General features: G+C 41.3%; 1 protein-coding gene across 2 annotated transcripts; it reads left to right on the top strand.

Annotated features, from left to right (window-relative positions):
- The first annotated feature begins 1,504 nt into the window (after window positions 1-1,504).
- On the top strand, window positions 1,505-17,354 carry smad1 (SMAD family member 1). 2 transcript variants are annotated; one of them, XM_069665890.1, is made up of 7 exons: window positions 1,505-1,583; window positions 9,852-10,291; window positions 11,644-11,913; window positions 12,016-12,132; window positions 14,111-14,332; window positions 14,568-14,824; window positions 15,735-17,354. In XM_069665890.1, exons 2-7 carry the CDS (start codon window positions 9,892-9,894, stop codon window positions 15,876-15,878), a joined length of 1,410 nt encoding a protein of 469 aa, XP_069521991.1. In that variant the 5' UTR covers window positions 1,505-1,583; window positions 9,852-9,891; the 3' UTR covers window positions 15,879-17,354. The 2 variants fall into 2 exon arrangements, with proteins under 2 accessions (XP_069521991.1, XP_069521990.1); XM_069665889.1 differs by having other exon boundaries at window positions 1,516-1,583; window positions 9,718-10,291.
- Window positions 17,355-18,853: the final 1,499 nt, after the last annotated feature.

Below are 18,853 nucleotides of genomic sequence, written 5' to 3' on the forward strand. Positions count from 1 at the left end.
GAGAGAATCTAGTCCCCCTCACCGCAGCAACCCTGAACTTGACTAATGAGCTCGAATTACGGTCAAAACACTTTTCTGGTGTTTTGTTGTACATCAGTGGAGCGGTTAATTTTAATACTTTTCTAATTGACGCCATATTTCTAAATAATTAAATATCTCTGGGCTAAATTGCACTGTTATACTCATAGATTATTCACAAGAATGTCTCTAGTGGAAGTAAGTGAATACTTTATTGTATTTTTCAATGATTTATTGTACTTGTAAGGCATTTTAACATTACATTTCCTAAAGGAGGAGTATTTTTATCTATAGGATCTGCATGGTATTGCATGATTCTTGTACTGTATCTTCTTTTTGTATCAGTGTATTCACCTCTTTAACTTTGTTCTATTTCTTTTGATAAGACATTTCACAATTTCCAAATGAATCATAGGTTATTCTCGGTTCGTTCTTGTTCTTCTTGATGTGAGTCACTTTATTTCTGATGCACATGCATGTACTGATTTAGTTCCCTTGTGAGGAAATGACACTTCATGTCCTCTGCTGCTGCTGCTGCTGCTGTTTCACAGACTGAAAGCTATTTTCATGCATTATCATGCAAAATTAATGAGATGGTCAGAGGAACTATTGGAAGTTTCACTCTTGACATTGCAAAATCATTCCTTTTATACACCCACGACCAGATGAATATGGGCTGAGCTGGTTGTGTGTGAGTGTGTGTGTGTGTGTGCGTCATTGTCTTAAGGTGAGAAGTTGAGATGATGGCATGTGTAAGCATGCTCCCGTGCTTTACCCTGCTCTTGGACACTTTTGTTCTCCTGACAACATAAATAGTGCTTATCATATCACAATCAAAGCGAGAGGGGAACTAAGAGGCAGGCTTAACAGGCTGCAGTTCAGGAGTTCACTACAGATAAACCACAGAGTTCCTTGTCTGTCACTTAAAACTACTGCAAGAGATTGGTAGCCAAGTTTAAAGTAGAAGAGCTGTTTTATTTTGGAAAATAGCTCATTTTAACTACTAGTTATTACTACTAGCAATCTAGTTATCATTTTTTTGTCCTTTTAAAGCTTGATTAAAGTTGATCATTGTTGTATTTGGGGAGCCATAAAAGGAGGAGTAAAAAATCCTTCAATGCTCTCATTATGCAATTACTGTTTATACATGCAGCGAATAAGAAAAACATCCCACATTTTGCAGGTATTTACTGCAAGTTCCTGAAGTGAAGATACAGTTTTTCTGCTCTTTCCTGCATCCAAAAGAGCAACATTTCACCACTTTCAACGGGGAAACTCTGGGATCCGAAAAGAAAGTCTTCCAATCCAGCGAGAAAACCGCATTGTTTTACAGTTACATAATCCATTTCCACACAGTGAATGAAGATGTTAGATGTGTGAAAAGTAGGTCTTGTTATTGTCGGGGGCTGCATCCCGCGGCGTGATACTGGCGCTCAGCGGAGGGTGAGGCGGCTCCGCGACTCACTGACGCCAGGCCGAGCAGCTCTAAGACGGACAGAGAGAGCCCACAGGAGGAAACACAGAGAGGAAGAGAGAGAGAAAGAGCAGCATTGGAAGAGAAAAAGGTACTGTTAAACCTATTTTTTCTTTTTTAGAATGCTAAATGAAAAGTTTATATTGTTGTTTTTTCACTTGTTACGCGGTGTGTGCCTGTGTTTGTAGGGAAAGTAGATCCCAACGGTTATCAACTCCCAACAGTAATTCTATCAGTTGGCAGCTTCAAACTTTTTTCTCCTTTTTCTCACAGTATCAAACTTTGAGTTGCTAATTTAGTCACGGTTTCATGAAGGTGTACACTAATTGTTCAGGCTACGTGTAAAACACAGCATAATAATGCATTATGTTGGTTAGCTTGCTGTATATTACTGTAAAATAATAAGTTAACATCAGCCAAAGTATGCATGCAGTGTGAGGATACTGTAGAAGTGCTACTTTTAAGCATACCCACCATAAATGTGGGTTAATGTTTGTATCAGTTGTAGCACATTTAAAGGCATGCTGCTGTGTGCAGTGGTTATTCAGCAGGGTAAAATGACTTGAGTGCAGTTATTAAACACATGGTTTGGGGGTATGTGTTTTTTCTGAGCTGCATGTGTCTTACACAATGAGTTGTTTGGTCTCTGAAATGCAAGAAAACAGTGAAAAATGCTCCTCAAATTTCCCTGAAGTTAACTGTAGATGCCATCAAATGGCTTAAACCAAAAAATATTAAATTTAAAACCATAAGAAACATAGATAAGTAGCAGATCTTAATGTTTAAGAAGTAAGGAATTGGATATTTAGCACACGTCCTTGGCAGATTACTTAAACTGTTATCAAAACTGTTAATGATTAGGTTTCTGATGATCAGCTAATCCACTAATCCTTTCAGCTCTACACTATAGAAAGTGATAACCCATGGCATTGGGTTTCTGATCTCCAAACTATTGGATGTGTACTACTAGCTGATCTTGTATCATACCTCATCTCATTAAGATGTCACTATACCAGTGTATGATGGATTTAAAAGGTACACATAGATTCTATTACATCTGATTAGTTACAACTTCACAGGCCCTCCAATTTAAACTTTGTCATTTGGTTTCACAATCTTTTGACGTATGCAAACTTGCTGAGCCATTGAAACTGGTGCAGTAGTGTGCATCTTCGAAGGCATGTGTCCCATGATTGTGGTTTTAGTTATGTCAATGTGTTTATGAATTGTGTGTATGTGAGAGAATGAAAGGGAGAAAGAAACGGTGTGTCAGAGAGAGCCCTACAGCAGCTAAGGCTAGATCGCCTGACATTATTGAGGATGACATATCAGATTACCCAAAGGACAGGAATTTGTCCTTGTCTGTGATTTACCTTCAATTGTTTTATCGTCCTGCATTCTCGGGGTATGCAGCTTTAAATTCAGTTTCAAATTTAAACAAATGGTGATTTCATAGGATTGAAATGACCAGGTTCATTTCACTTCGAGCTGACGGTTTTTTAAATAAATGGCAAAACAGATTCTATTGTCAGTTGCATATAGTCACCTTATTTCATATTTTGCTTCTATCTTTTCAGATCAAACATTACAATCAAATTTTCGGTCAGTCTATCTACCTATGATGGAACTACTCAACTACAGTGTGTAAATATAGGTTAGCAGCATTCCTGTGTCCAGAAAGTCAGTCACAACAGTAGTGAACAATGTCAAATAACCTCCTGTGTGTCTGCACAGTCCCGACAACATAGCCTGCCATGTGTCGGGGTGAGGTGTCCACCCTAACACAACACTAACCCAACACTGAGTGCCAAGCATGGTTGAGATAGCTGCTTGAAACCCCATGTGTTTGCAAGTTATGTCTGCAGTCAGTGGGTGGACTGGTGTGTCTGGGACATAAAAAAAAACCTGATCCCAGTTCAGCCCTTCAGAGTCAGAACAATGCTGACCACAAGTTTGGTGACAGGAGGTTTTCTAGTGTTTTTCCATGTCATGTTGGCAGAAGTGTATGGTATGCCAATGGGATTTTTCTAGGTCATGACTGTGAACTGTATGTGTTCGTAAGGAAAAGTGACCCCAGTCAGTTAAGGAGCCTCCCAGGTCAATGCCATGTCTAGTCACTCAGGGCAGCACCTCATGTCTGACTGTGGTTATTTCAAGCTTTGCTCTACAACTTTTTTTATAAGACATGAGTGGCTGTAGTAAATATCGGCATTTGCTGGCCACTAGGGCTAGTAATACTCCATGTTTTTATCACTACAGACTGATATAGTAATACTTCTGCCTGAAAGACAAACAGCAAATATTATTTACCTAACTGTATTTAGTTATTTGGAGTGTAATATGCTGGCTAGTAATTAGCCAACATCGCAGTACAGAAGTTCCAAGGATATTGCAAATGTGTCCACTAGAGGGCACTAAACAGTTTATTTGGTTGTCCGTACAGATTTTGGTCCCAATTTTTTTTAATAACAAAACTTGAGCTGACCTTAATGCTTTGCAGCGGCCAACACTGCCACAATAATTAGCATCCTAATCTGTTTGCAAATTTTTTTGGCGAACACGACATGCGACTTGTTATCAACAGCTGGCAGCTGTAGGACAATGCTTGCTTTGCATCGTTGACTCATCAACATCTTCGAAGTGCGTATTTTCTAATGCTGGTTTTATTTGGCTACGTTGAACATGTATTGTTTGCAGACCCTGCCGCTGTACCTTGTATACAAATCTTGTATTATGTTACATTTGTGCTTTATGCATCTGCAGCGCACGTATGAAGTAGGTATGTGTTTTTGGACCAAGCACAGCCCTGTGTAACTAAACTATTTCACCAACTTTTATTTAACATTTAGGCTACGTTCGTAGGGCTACCCCGAGTGCTCCTTAGGAACATGTCTTATACGATTGCTGTTGTTTGGACACTTTAACATTTGAGAAACTTTTTAAAGAAATCTCTGAAAGAAATGTCGGATTTGACCCTGTCTGAGAAGCTGGAACCTGAGATTGTCTGACATTTTGGTTGATTAATGTACAATCTCTGTCAATCAAGCATTATATTATTTTAATACTACTATATTTTTCTTGATGTATAATCTCTACAGCCATTCAATAACATACAAATTCTCTGGTTTTGACAGCTGCTACTCTGGAGATGCTTTCATACGTCTCTGCTGCATTGCTATGATTTGTATTTGTATCTTTGTAGTGTTACTTTTAACTTGACCCTTAAATGCACTTAATGGAGGAGTGCCCAGTCAAGAGACCAGATAAATGAGTGTTTTTTTCAATCTCTAAAAATACTCACTCTGTCTTTCATCTCTGACTTAGCCCTCACTCTTACTTTCTTCCTCTATTTCGTCATCATTCCCCCTCTCTGCCTCTGTCTTTCTCTTTATCTATCACTCTCTCTCTTCCTGCACTCCTCTGTTTATTGCCAGTGACTCCATTGAGTGGGGGCTAATGGAGGCCCCATCCAGGACCCTGCTGATAAATAATGTAGCTTCTTTATAATGCTCCGTCCCAGGGGAGGGTCCAGAGAGCATCATTACTGCCTCCTCATCCTACACAGCCCAGGCCTAAATTGATTAACAGACACTGGAGCGGTGCAAAATGATCCATGGGGCTAGTGTAGTGGCTAACAGCTCGCACCAGGTGGGTCAAAGCCTCCGCCTGTCAGTGTCGCATGATCCCACTCTGTGCTCCCATTAGCCTCAGTTTCTGTCCGGTGGGCTAACTGATGGCCATAACAAGCCGCCGCTAACACAATAGCGAGAGAGCATCGCCCGGACTCGGCTGTAGGGAATGTCAGAGTGGTTTTTATGGAGCTGTTGTGTAAATGATGGTGTGTGTTTCAGCTTTTATAGGGAGGAGAGCAGCGGCCAGGGCCACTGCAGGCATCTGTGTGGCTCTTCATTGACTGTGTGGGACAAAAGAGTGATGGGGCTCAAAGGCTGATGGCTACAGAAAGATATTTGATGCAAGGAACACATATTCACTGAACCCTCTGAGTTGTATAATCAGGGAAGAGACGTAGCGATAAAAGTCCTTCTACAAGAAATGAGCTGTTTGAGTCATCTATCACCCAAACATCGCTGCTTCGCTCTGGTTTTAAGTATTTAGTATTTAAGATAGAAAAGTGGCTGATATTGGTTATTTTTAAACTTGAACAAATTCTCATGCAGATCTCAGTTTGCTAAACTGTGAGGCCCTGCTGCATGTGCTGCAGAAAGTGCTGAGAGTATTGTTAAAGACCCCCTCTCGTGAAAATCCAGTGTTTAACCTTGTAAACATCTCCATGTGGTGTTCTTCATGTGCTACAAGACATATCAGGGACAACAACAGCAGTCATCTGCACGGCTGGGCCTGTCTGCTTTTAAACTGCAGTGTACCAAGGACAGGCTGAACAACACGTTTTCAGATTGGCAGGTTTGAGACGTCACAAACCTAAGGAGCCAATCCCGTTAATGGACGGGGTGACACTAAGCATATCAGTATGTGCAACCTATGGCAACCACTTAAGGGATGCCCGAGCCAGCTGTAACCGTAATGTTTGCAAACTCACTACTGGATACTAACGTTAACGTTACTAATACTGATAACTACATTTCAAGCTAGCTAAGTTTCTACAAGTTGCCACTAAACGATGGCAAAGACGTGTTTTGTTTTCGGCTGTAATTTTACAAAAGGAGAAACGCAGCACAGAGTGGGCGGGGACTATGCAGATCATGGAATGTTTAATGAGGGAGAAGGAGGAGATGCCTTGGGAGGATTTTTGGGAGGAAGTTGAGTTAACGTATTTTGCAGAAAAAACATATCGGACACAATTTATTATTTCAAGCAGAGCATTTTATATGTCTTAAAACATGACTGGTGCTGGGCTTTAACTATCACTAGCAGTTGTCATGCTTACTTTATACACTTATAAATAGGATAAGACAAATAAGTCACTGCAAAATATGATCCTTATTTTTGCACTTAAGAATTAATTCAGTTGTTGTATTCAAAATTTGTTTTGACAGACAAGCTGCAAATGCATGTGAACACCATGCCTATAAATAGTCAAAAAGTTGGTGCAAAAAAGTCTCCTTATGTAATGCAAACATCCTAGTCTATACATACTGTAGTTGTAGGAACGGGGAGGCACAATGGCGTCTTCATATTTTGACTACCTCACAGACTACTCTAAACTAGCATTGTCCAAAGAACCAATACACAGTCATATCAGACCCCACTGAATGAGCTTGCAGTCAGGCCAGCAGTCAGATATTTGTCACTGTCAGGGTTGAAAACATCCAAGAGATATGGTCCCCAGCTGCAGTACAATGACATTAGATGATTGTGAAGCCTGCTCCAGATGTTACTGAACAGAACTTTCTGGAATCTTCCATCTGAAATGGATTAAAGGTTGTCTTTCTGCAGCCAGTCCTGAACTTGTGCTGATAGTGCTGCCTGTTACTGAGAGGCCATCAAAGCAGCTCTGTGGCTGGAAGTGGATCAAAAAGACTCCTTATACTTCTGGCGTGTGACCATGGCACAGATATGATATTGCACTTTATGCTTTTTTTTTTAAACTTTACATTGAGTTGTTGTGCTGAAGACTCAGCTTTTAAGTACATCTCTTGCCCTGTGTGAAGATGTGCTGTGTCAGTGCAACAGACACAGACAAAAGATACTCCTGATATAAAGAATAATTTGATGCAGCATTTCTGAAGTACAGCGACTTCAGTGACTAAACAGACCAGATACAGAGGCCACTACTATCAGATATCTGACCCATTCTCCAACTCCCCGACGGTTTTACTACAAAGGAAAGCGCTTTCAAGGTGAGAGAGAGGAAGATAAAGTCAAGGGTGGCCTCTTTTAGGAAACTGTCTTGTTCTTTCCCACCCTGCACCTGGGGGAAAACCTGCAGGTCTCAGCGAGAGGAAGTGATATAGCTGCTGCTCTAGCGATGACAGATACTAAGATGTGACTACACAGCCAGTTTCCTGTCTCTTTGTTGGTGGATAGATGTTGTCTTAGGATGCTAGCACGGTGTAATAGTGTGGTTTTGAGATGAGAGGGATGTCAGTGTTGAGAGGCACACACACAAAGCCACCCTGCATGTCCCCTCCCTCTTATGGTAGTAGTTCAGCGTCACTTTTGATCAGCCAATGTGATTCGGCTGGCTAAGCTAAGTATAGGTGTACTCTGCAGCTTCCCTGACAGACTGGTTGGCAATAGTAAATGTCCCTGGCCCCCACAACACACACACAAACACACTCCAACACATGTTGTAAACAGCACCTGTTCTCATCAGACTCTCCCGCCCGTTTGCCAGTATGATGCAGCCTACTCATGCAGTAGCTGACAAAGATAGAAATCGCTATTCATCCCATAATCTGAAGGGCCAAGAATAACTACAGAGCAGCCGTAATGATGTATTTGTTCCTGCTCGTAGGAAATCCAATATACTGCAGGCTTTACAGTCAGAGAGTGATGCATCCTTACCCATGAGTCAATGCAGATAAAAGGTGCTCGAGTTCTGACAAGCTGTTTATTCCACTGTGGGATTGAACATTTTCACAAAGCTCAAACATAACTACGTTTTTTTATCTCACTAATTGCATTCAGAAAAATGTTGAAAAGAAGGTGGAACCAGGAGAGCTCAATGCGCTCCTGTTTTCCCTTTTAAACGCTAGAATGTGTGCACCTCCTGGTTTCTGAATTGCTCCTGTGGGACCCGATGTGAATGGGCACATTTATCCTGGGGTCCACATGCACTTCCTTTTTATTGTCCTGCACATTGCCAGAGTCCTGCCCAAGACCAGCGTTTGTTGGTTGGTCATGTTGAAGCTTTTAAAGAATCCTCGCCTCAGCAGGCGGCTCATTGAAAGTCTTCTTCCATTGGCATCTAATAAGGCCTTTTCAAATGTTGCATTAATGCAGACTCATCCAACAAACACTCTGTTTGCGTGAGCTACTACCAAGGCGTGTTTTTGAAGGAGACGAATTAAAATCACTGACCCGCTCTTGGTTCATATCAATTAAGGCTTTGGGATGGCAATGTGGATAATTCCTCTATCACTGTAATTTTAGTCTTTATTTGTGATTTAATTAGAAGTTGAATGATAAACTAATTAAGGCCCTTGTTACAACAATATTATTTATAAGTATTTTATGAGCAACAATGCAAAAAAATAAACCTGTTTTACTATGTACTTGCTGGTTTCTATGATAGTAATCTCAATATTTTTCAGTTTTCAACTATTGTTTGCACAAATAAGGAATTTGAAAGCGTAACTTTATTTATACTCGAGAGATGATATCGAGTTAATTACAGAAACAATTAAAAAGACAAACCAGACGACACATTGATAAAAAGGCTATTAAAGTCACTGAACAGACATTAAAGTTAAGACAATTAAAAGGCAAAATATTAGATTACGCCTGACTAAATGCTTGACTAAATTGGATGTCAAAACTAAGTTGAAAAAATAAGTTGATTAACTTTCATCGTTTAAGTTGTTAATCAAGAAACATGGGCAAACATTTGCTCTCAGATGGGAAGATTTGCTGCCTTTGTTTGTTTAACAGTATTTCATTCTGATTTTGTGCTGATATTCAGACTACAGACAAACTCAGGACTTAGAAAAGCTTTTTGAAGATGTAACTATGGGCTGTAGGAAAATAACCACTATTTCTGGCATTGTGTTGTCTAAAAACTTGAGAAAATAATCAGAAGATAACCAGTTGTAGTTTTCAGCAGCTGGTACAAAATAGGTAGAAATGGGCGTTTGAACATGGTGAATCGGGTGTTAAACATTCAGTTAAAATTCCCATAGTCTGTGCAGGCTGCATACTGCATGTGAAGTCCTTTACTGTAAATGACATCCCTGAGTGACGGTAATGTGACAAGCCATACGGACAGGAAGCTATCTGGAGAATGTCTGGTTGGGGCGGATGCTCACAGGAGGGTGTGCGCCGTGACTCCTCTGTCTGTTTCCCAGAAGCCATGACTGACAAAGCCATAACAGCTATATTAGTGACATCATCACCTCATCAGGGGTTGCTCCTGCAATCAGCTGCTTATACATCAGTGCAGCTCATGAAGCATAAGGGGAATGTTCACTGTAGTTGATTCAACACTGTTAGAGGAAGGACAAAAGCAGAACTGATCCGTTTTTTATAATGCATGTTTGCAGAAGTTTTTACTTTTAGACGCTAACCTATCTCTCCTTTCCATCTAGTGACTTTCAGGAGGACCTGATCTTACATCTTTGAAGCTGAGGATTATCTGATCTCCAAAAAGACAAATAATCGTACCATCTCGCCACTTGTTTTCTAACGCTGGACTTTTCCACCTTCCTTGCTCACACTACAGTTGGACAGAAAGGAGAGGGGAGGAGGGCGGCTCGTCCAACATGAACGTCACCTCGCTCTTCTCCTTCACCAGCCCGGCGGTCAAACGACTGCTGGGTTGGAAGCAGGGAGACGAGGAAGAGAAATGGGCAGAAAAGGCCGTGGATGCTCTGGTTAAGAAACTGAAAAAGAAGAAGGGAGCCATGGAGGAGCTGGAGAGGGCTCTCAGCTGCCCGGGTCAGCCCAGTAACTGTGTGACAATCCCGCGCTCCCTGGATGGACGGCTGCAGGTGTCCCATAGGAAAGGTCTGCCGCATGTCATTTACTGCAGGGTGTGGCGCTGGCCTGACCTGCAGTCCCACCATGAGCTGAAGGCCCTGGAGTGCTGCGAGTACCCCTTTGGATCCAAACAGAAGGATGTGTGCATCAACCCCTACCACTACAAACGAGTGGACAGTCCAGGTGAGTGATACTGAAGTTATTAGGGATACTATCAGGGACAAAGCTGACCTTAACAATGATCCACAATGCCAACAGCCAGTTCTATTGGTTTAGTCACAGCATGCGTTATGTTTCCTTAGAGAAACATAGCACTAATATATCAGCATGTAATATGATGTATCAGAATCAGCATGTGGAGAGAACATGTTGACACATCCCTAATTATTATAAACACAGCTGCTAAAACAGCCCAAATAAAGTAATGACAAGCATATAAAAATGGGGGAAAGTTCATAAATATATATAACAAACAAGATATAACTAGAGCATTAAAGTAAAGTCAAATATGGTCAGATTTAAATAGACACCTACTCAGTCTGCTTATTTCTTAAGGTAGTGCAGAAGGAAGACAAATCAAACAGTACTTGGCCTCTTACTAAACAGAAAATGAGGGTCAGCTGACAAGATAGAAACAGCTGTGTGCAGGGTGTTAAGTGTGCAAAGGGCCAAGTGTGTGTGGGAGGGGGGGGCAGGAAATTCCATCTAAGGGAGAATGAGGGCTTTGTTTTGGGCATGCTCTGTACTCCCTGCCTTTTTTTTCTCTTCTACATTTATGCACACATTTAGACTCACTCTTGAACTTGCTTGCGTGTTACAAAATCGAGCCTACACACACACACACACACACACGCCCAGGACTGCACACAGTTTCTGTGAGGATGCCTGGGACAGGAAACCAGTCACCCACATACAATGGGAGGAAAGAGTTGTTGCCTGCCTCGCACACTTTTTGTTTTAGCAGCGGGTGGAAGACGGAGTCCTAAGGTGATTAAACCCCAGAGCACCTGTCTGTCCACACTGCCCCCCCCTAACACCACCCGCCTACACACACACACTTCCTGTCAATCTCCCTTCACTATTCCACCAAACACCTGCTCACATATAGCCTTTGAAATAAACTACTCCATTGATGCATTAGCACACAGCGTCTACCTGCAGGAGCACTGAGAACAGCACAGGCCCGTCTAAAATTTCAGCACCAGCTTTATTTATCTGCGCAGGTATTTATAGACACAAGTGGAGAGTATCTGTGTGGTATGTATGCACTGCACCTGAATAGCCCCTAACATCAGCCAGGATATTTACCCCAAGTGATGAATTCCTCAAGAATGGCTGTGACATCTGAGTCAGAGTGAGTTCTTAGTGGACCAGCTGTTAGTCAGTTTGTGGTTTGCCTTGTGTGTGGACTGCCGTTTTGGTTGATTAAACGGAACTCTACAAACTGGAAAAATGTGCGCTGGTTGGTGGACGAACTGCTGTTGCAACCAAACAATTCCTTTGTTAACCATTTTTCTAACTGTCTCCCTCCTCAGTGCTGCCCCCGGTGTTGGTACCAAGGAACAGCGAGTTCAATGCCAAGCATACAATGTTGCCTCGCTTCCGCAACCCTCTACAACAGAATGAGCCGCACATGCCGCAGAATGCCACCTTCCCAGAATCCTTTGCTCAGGCCAACACAATGCCCCCCAATTTCCCCCATTCGCCGGGAAACAGCTACCCAAACTCACCAGGAAGCGGCAGCAGCGCCACCTTCCCTCATTCACCATCCAGCTCGGACCCCGGCAGTCCATTCCAGATGCCAGGTGAGATCCAACAGTGTTTTCTCTCACGCTTTTCCTCCTTTACCTTAATAATGAACAACCACAACTGACTTGCTCTTTTTTTATGCCTCCTTCCTGATACAGAGACTCCGCCACCTGCCTACATGCCCCCAGAGGAGCCCATTACTCAGGATTGCCCTCAGCCTATGGACACCAACCTCTTGGCTCCACTTTTGCCTATAGAGAGTAACAACCGGCCAGGTAACCATGGCATTTACTATCGCTCTCTCTCTCTCACACACACACACACACACACACACGTCCTTGCGTTCAGAGTGAGATCATCAACATAAAGCTGTCTGCACCCGCTCGGCTTGACCTGCAGGTGCAAGATTTCTGGGAAGCCTGGTTGTTTTTAAAGTTTCTTTTTCTCTTGTGGTCAAACTCCAAATACTAAAAAAAGGAACAACTAACCTCAGCTGAGTTAGTAAGCCATATGCTGCCAGATAAAACCTGAGCAGTGTGCGGAGAGGACCTGCTAGTTTACACTGAGGCTCTGTCTGTGGGTGCGAGCCCATGGGAAGCTCATAGCCTCAGCAAATTAAGGCAGGCCTCAGAGCACTTTTATGAGGTCTATTAAAGCTGGAGCTTATGTCATCTCTGCTGGAGGTAATGGCTTAAAACTCGTTAACGTTAGGATTCACTAATTACCCCCAACTTTAGATCGGAAATGTGGTGCAATAATTGCCACTATCTCTACTTTGTGGTTTTGGTTGTGTTGGGCAAGAGAGACACATTCGAACTCCGCATTCATGATGGTAGTAGACCATACAATGGACAAGTATTAGCCATCTCTTGTAGAGGGAATGTCTTTCTTTTTTTTTTACTGTTGGTACTAATATCTGTAATATTAAAAATATACTTGCTAAGTGAATAGCTTAGCATACAATAAAACAAAAACATATAATATTTGGAAAGAAAAAAAGAAAAGGCTACAAGCCACTGGCTAATCTATTGGCTTGTTTTCAACCTGTCTGATTGTGTCAATTATTCCAGTTTTTTGCCCTGTGACACTTAAGCCGTTTTTACACTGCCGTTCGCCTCAGTGCTGTAATGAAGCTCCGCCATCATGCAACCTTTGCCATTTTACTTTGGACCAGCGTTGCGGAAGCAAAATGTGCGCAAGTGTAAACAAACAACACGTGCTTCAAATACACACACAAACACTGTTCCGCTCTACCTCTATTACGCCTCTGTTACTACCTACGTGGCCGGCTGAGAGGCCGTGGGATGGAATGTAATAGAGGCGTAATAATCCCGCCTTGAACTGGCAGTGTAAAAGGGGCTTTAGTTGTAGCAGTGTCCCAAGTTCTTTACGGTGCATGATGTCGTCACATCCGATGAAAACGATAAACAAAATTATTTCTAAATAAGCAATCAACGACATTTCCTCTTTAATGGTTACATTGTTGAGTCTGCCCGTTACACACCAGGTGTTTGCAGTTCAATTATCGTGCTCTCACATTGCTAGACTGTGGTCTGAACTTAACTTTTCCACACCTGACCAACTAAATGTTTTTTAGTATCCTGCTTTCAAGGCCAAAAAAAGCCCACACATGGTGACAGCAGTGGTGGGAAGAGCTGTTGAAATGCTTGCTGGAAGTGGGAGTGTAGGGAGTTTTTTTTCTTTTCCACAAGCTGCATCCTGTACAGCAGAGCAGGTTTCTATTGTAGGCCAGCTCTGGGAGGGGGACAGACAAAACACACCTGCTAGCCAGTGCCACGCTACAGAGGAAGTTTGGGAGAAGTATGTGCTTAGATAAACATGATTTATTCCTCTCTCTCTCTCAGAGAGGGTGAGGCCAGCTGGCACTGGCTCACCTTCAGATCAGAGCGCAGAGAGCACGGCCAGGCAGCTTCTATTGACTGTTGTATTGACTGCTCGATAAAGGCTGGCACACAGACCACAGACAGGAGGCATGCATTAGGATGCTTCTGCATTGATTTTAGTCAGTATAAATGTACACAAATGAAGCCAGTGGGTCCTATAGGTTTATTTAAATCACTGTTGTGGACTACAGGGGACAAATTAGAAGGAATAATTGTGCAGATGAGTGAGATTTACTGAGCCTCTGCTACAACCAGTGGCTCCTGGCAGATCGTCTGTGCAGGAGGCCGCTCAGAAAATGTTTATTAATGTGTCTGCTTCCTGTGACCTGTTAATGTGTTTCCTGCGCAGATGTGCAGCCTGTGGCCTATGAGGAACCCAAGCACTGGTGCTCTATTGTTTACTACGAGCTCAACAATCGTGTCGGAGAGGCGTTCCAGGCGTCCTCCACCAGCGTGCTTGTCGATGGCTTCACAGATCCCTCCAATAACCGCAACCGATTCTGCCTCGGCCTGCTCTCTAACGTCAACCGCAACTCAACCATCGAGAACACTCGGCGGCACATTGGCAAAGGTGCAGTATGGAAATCCTTTCATTGACTGCAGTGACTGTCAGCAGACGAGACTAAATCAATTCATGTTGTCAATAATATTCAGAAGAGAACAATAACAACACATTGAGTAATCATGTTAGTGTATTGATTTAATTTGACTACACTGATGTTTTGGGAGCTTTATCTTCGCTGTTAAACATGAGCACTGCTTCTCCAGGTGACCAACGCTTCCTTCTCACCTCTTCTCTCTCTCAGGTGTCCATCTGTATTATGTTGGCGGGGAGGTGTACGCAGAGTGTCTGAGTGACAGCAGTATTTTCGTCCAGAGTCGTAACTGTAACTACCATCATGGCTTCCATCCCACAACTGTGTGTAAGATTCCCAGCGGCTGCAGCCTGAAAATTTTTAACAACCAGGAGTTTGCCGAGCTGCTGGCTCAGTCCGTCAACCACGGCTTTGAGGCCGTTTATGAGCTCACCAAGATGTGTACCATTCGCATGAGCTTTGTGAAGGTAAACTGATCAGATATATACGTATATATTGTAATTTGACTGGCTAATGTAAATATTCTGCTACATTTTAAAGTCAAATTAAGACACTGTTAATACATAGAATTAGCTTGTTCATTTTTACGGTCTGTTATTATCAGTTTTTTGTTAGGTTTTTGAATAAGTCTTGGAAGTATACTACTATATTATTATTTGTGTAAATATAAGATAAGAAAATCTTTGTTTAGATAAAATCTGCAGTAACTCTGCAGTTAGGGCCTTTGTCCACTAATGGCATTTTTTTGTACAAAACCAGTGCAGATCAGCGTTATTAGCACTCAGTGTTCTCGCAAAAACGCCCTGGGCTGTAAAATTGAATTGAATTAAATCAAATCTGAAGCATACAGAGTGATTTAAAACAAAGGGAAGCGGAAGTGCCCATGACAACTTTTATAAACTAGCAACATTAAGCGCTGGCAAAAAGCACTGTGTTAGTGGACACAGGCCCTTAAAGTATAATTCTTCGGGGCTCAATTTAATAAGGTATAAATGTGTTCTTTTCCTTATTTCCCTACTTTCTGATGCTTGATTGCATTATTTGTATTGCAGTTTCTTACTTGTGCTAGTTGTAAGTTGCCCTTTTCTCTGCAAAGTGCAGTGAACACTTGATTCTTAACAGCGATAGCTGTTAGATGCTTGGGCAAATAAAACTAGGCTAAAAAGCATCAATTTTAAAACAGATCTCTCCTATTTAAAAGTGTATTTTCATTTTCAGTAAAAATCTGTAAAAAACAACAATGAACCCATCAGATATTCACAAGCAAAAAATCAACACCGGACTGTCAAATAACATTTAAAAGAGTGAAATAAGGAACAAGCACAGCAAGAAGTACTACAACCGTGTGGTATAATAATATATGTCTTTGTGTTGCAGGGCTGGGGAGCAGAGTACCACCGCCAGGATGTGACCAGCACACCCTGCTGGATTGAGATCCACCTGCATGGTCCTCTGCAGTGGTTGGATAAGGTGCTAACCCAGATGGGCTCCCCCCACAACCCTATATCCTCCGTCTCCTAGGCTTCACTGTCCTCAGCCCCGTGGCTGTCCACACCCCAGCATTTTGGTCAAAGTAGCAAGAAAGGGGTCACATATCAGCTTGTGATTCAGCCACCCTGCCGTTTCCCGTAACTAAAAGAGGGCTTGACTGGAACACAAGCTGATCTGGGACCAGTAGAGCTGGGCGGGTTGTTGAATGGGTTGGTTTGTTCTCTACTTGAAGGATGTCTGAGTTGGGCACATTTACAGTCTGGGATAGGAGTTAGCAAAGTGAGCGTGATGCAACTGGAAGATACTTGATCTTTGTGACCAACTGTAATAATTAGACCATCACACTCATCTTGACGCAAGTATCCTCCCTGATCTTGCTCCCACATGTCTATAACTCATTGTGACTCATTACTAGTTTGCATCCAAATATTCCCTCTGAAATCCAGATATTCATGTGGGGTTCCAATAATAATGGGACATTCCAGGTCACCAAATTGCAGTCAGCTGCTGTCTGCTGCACTGAGGCTGGCATGAAATGTACTTATGAGATGTGAAAAGTTAGCAGGAGGTTGGAGGTTGACCAATATCATTAAAATTTGTAATCATCTCCAGATACTTACAAGTCGTTTCTTCAAATGGTTGTATTTAAGGCTAATTAAATTAAATAAATACAAAGTTGATGAATAAAAATAAAATCCCATATCACAGATCATAAAAAATAATAGGAAGGGAGACAATAAGGGGGGTTGTGAGAGTTTCGAGTGGGGTTTAGTGTGGGGGCATGGCACTAAAAGGGCATTTCAGACTATTCAGAAAAGAAGACTAATGTTTAAATGTTGCTCATCTTGTGTTACACTCGTGTTTCAAATGAATTTAAAAGAAAATAGTGTTTAGATATATTCACTATTAGAATATGTGCTGTGCAGTCTGGTTTTGCAAAGCATAGTTTGGTTAGTGTAGTGTTACACATTTAAAGACTGGTAGCTGAACACACAATGAAGCAGAGGCAAAAGCAAGTGCAGTTCATTTGTCCCTCGCTGTAAACTCTGCAGCAAAATCAAATGTGTCAAATACAGAGTCACATTGAGGACGTAAAAATTTCAGTGACTGCGCTTCATTCTCTTATTACATCGACTGAGCAAAACTTGTTAAATTACTGTTATGGGAAAATGTTGAGCATTCAAATTTTAATTGTTGACTGAGAAAAGGGTATCAGTTACAGATGTCCCAGTATGATTTTTTTTTTTTTATAAAATGCAGATTCAATTCTTTTATGCTTTGAGCAATTTCTCTTCGCTATTAAACTGTATTACTCTTTACATTCTTTTTGTATTTTTGAACATGTTTTCTGTTTTGTTTGTCTGCACTTTCACACATTGCCTTTGTTTAGTTTTCGTTTTGTTTTTTCTTCTCCATTGTGTTTTTGCTCAGTAAAACTCCCAGAAAGCAGTTTTATTCCATGAATATCAAGCCTCTACTGGAAGATTCAATAAATTTGTTTCATTACTTGTAACGTCTCTGTCTCTTTTGTGGACACTGTGTCAGTGCATGTGTATGTGTGTCTTTCGGGCCTGTCTGTGTAATTACAGGCCACCCATGCAAAGAAAATATGCCTCATGGTACTGTCAGGGACTTTAAAAACATAAACCACTCTGTGTGTGTGCGTGTATTGAAGTAGACAATCAAAAAGGGAGGCAAAACAAATATAAGAGTGTCTGAAACCCAAATGTTAAGCGTTATTACATTTTGAAGGAAAATGCATGTAAATATGCGCCCTCTTCTGTTTTATGGACCGCAGCAGTGCAGTGACAGAGATGCAACAGTCTTCTGGAAATCACAGACGTGTGTGTTTATGCGTGCAGGAGTTTCTTTGACTACGTGACGTGGGTGGTATGGTCACACAGTGGTTGGTACTTTTCCCTTTCAAGACTTTGTATGTTTCTCCCAAATTCCACAGTCATGCACGTCAGGTGGACTTGAGACTCAGAGCGTCTGTGGCTGTTTTTTTTTTCCTTTCTGAGAGTGTTCTTTTGAAACCGAATGTAGTCTTGGCTTTGAAACACTCATAAAGATGCAAGTGCCAATTTAATTGTCAGGAAACATGCAGTCCTTATAATTCTTTTATGGATGTAGATTTTGGATATCATATTATTTTCAGTATTGCTTTGCTAGTCGTAACTATAATTACCATTGTTTTACTAAATGTGTGCCTAATATTTTCTAATTATTTTATTGTCTGCAATGGACTTTATGAGTCAGAGAGTAATTAAGTAAAGGTTCCTCATAAAAGTATATTTGATAGGCCTTATTAAAAGCAGACTAGAATGGTTAAGTGCTTTGTTGACTATTTAATGGAAATTAAAAGGTTTTGTTGTGCTAAAATCATGATGTGCGTATGTGGTTTAAAAATGTAATTACGTTAAAAGAAATAGTCCAAAATAATGCAAAGAACCTTTTAAATCCAATTCAATTTTAGAGGTATGTAGTTATAAATAAAGAATACATAGGCTTTAATACTTGTGAACATTGGGTGTCATAAAATGTTCTCAAGTTTATATTAATTAGCAAACAACAAATAGACTGAAAAGTGAATTTACACCAGGACTTAAAGCATTATGACACTTAAACGCTCACTTATTAATGGTTATAAATCTTGATGCACATTTGCTCCGTACTGTTTTTGCACTAACTCTGCTCATCATCTTTAAATTTGCACTAACTCCATACAGCCACTACTCAATGTTGCAGTGTATAGTTGTAATTTTAATAGCCTTTATTTTTATTTTATTTTATTTTGTCTCTAATTTTATTATTTTCTTACGGGCTTAAGGGGAGTGGACGGGTGGGGTGACAAATGTGTGATGTCATATGTCTTGTAAGCTACTGGATGCCTAAATTTCCCTCGGGATCAATAAAGTATCTACAGTATCGATCTGTCTATCTATCTATCTATCTATCTGTCTGTCTGTCTATTACATATTAGGTTCATTATCTTTACTGAGATA

The sequence above is a fragment of the Semicossyphus pulcher genome, unplaced genomic scaffold, assembly GCF_022749685.1.
Source record: "Semicossyphus pulcher isolate SPU_LCO1_2020_fin unplaced genomic scaffold, fSemPul1.0.p SCAF_17, whole genome shotgun sequence".
In the NCBI taxonomy this organism is placed as follows: Eukaryota; Metazoa; Chordata; class Actinopteri; order Labriformes; family Labridae; genus Semicossyphus; species Semicossyphus pulcher.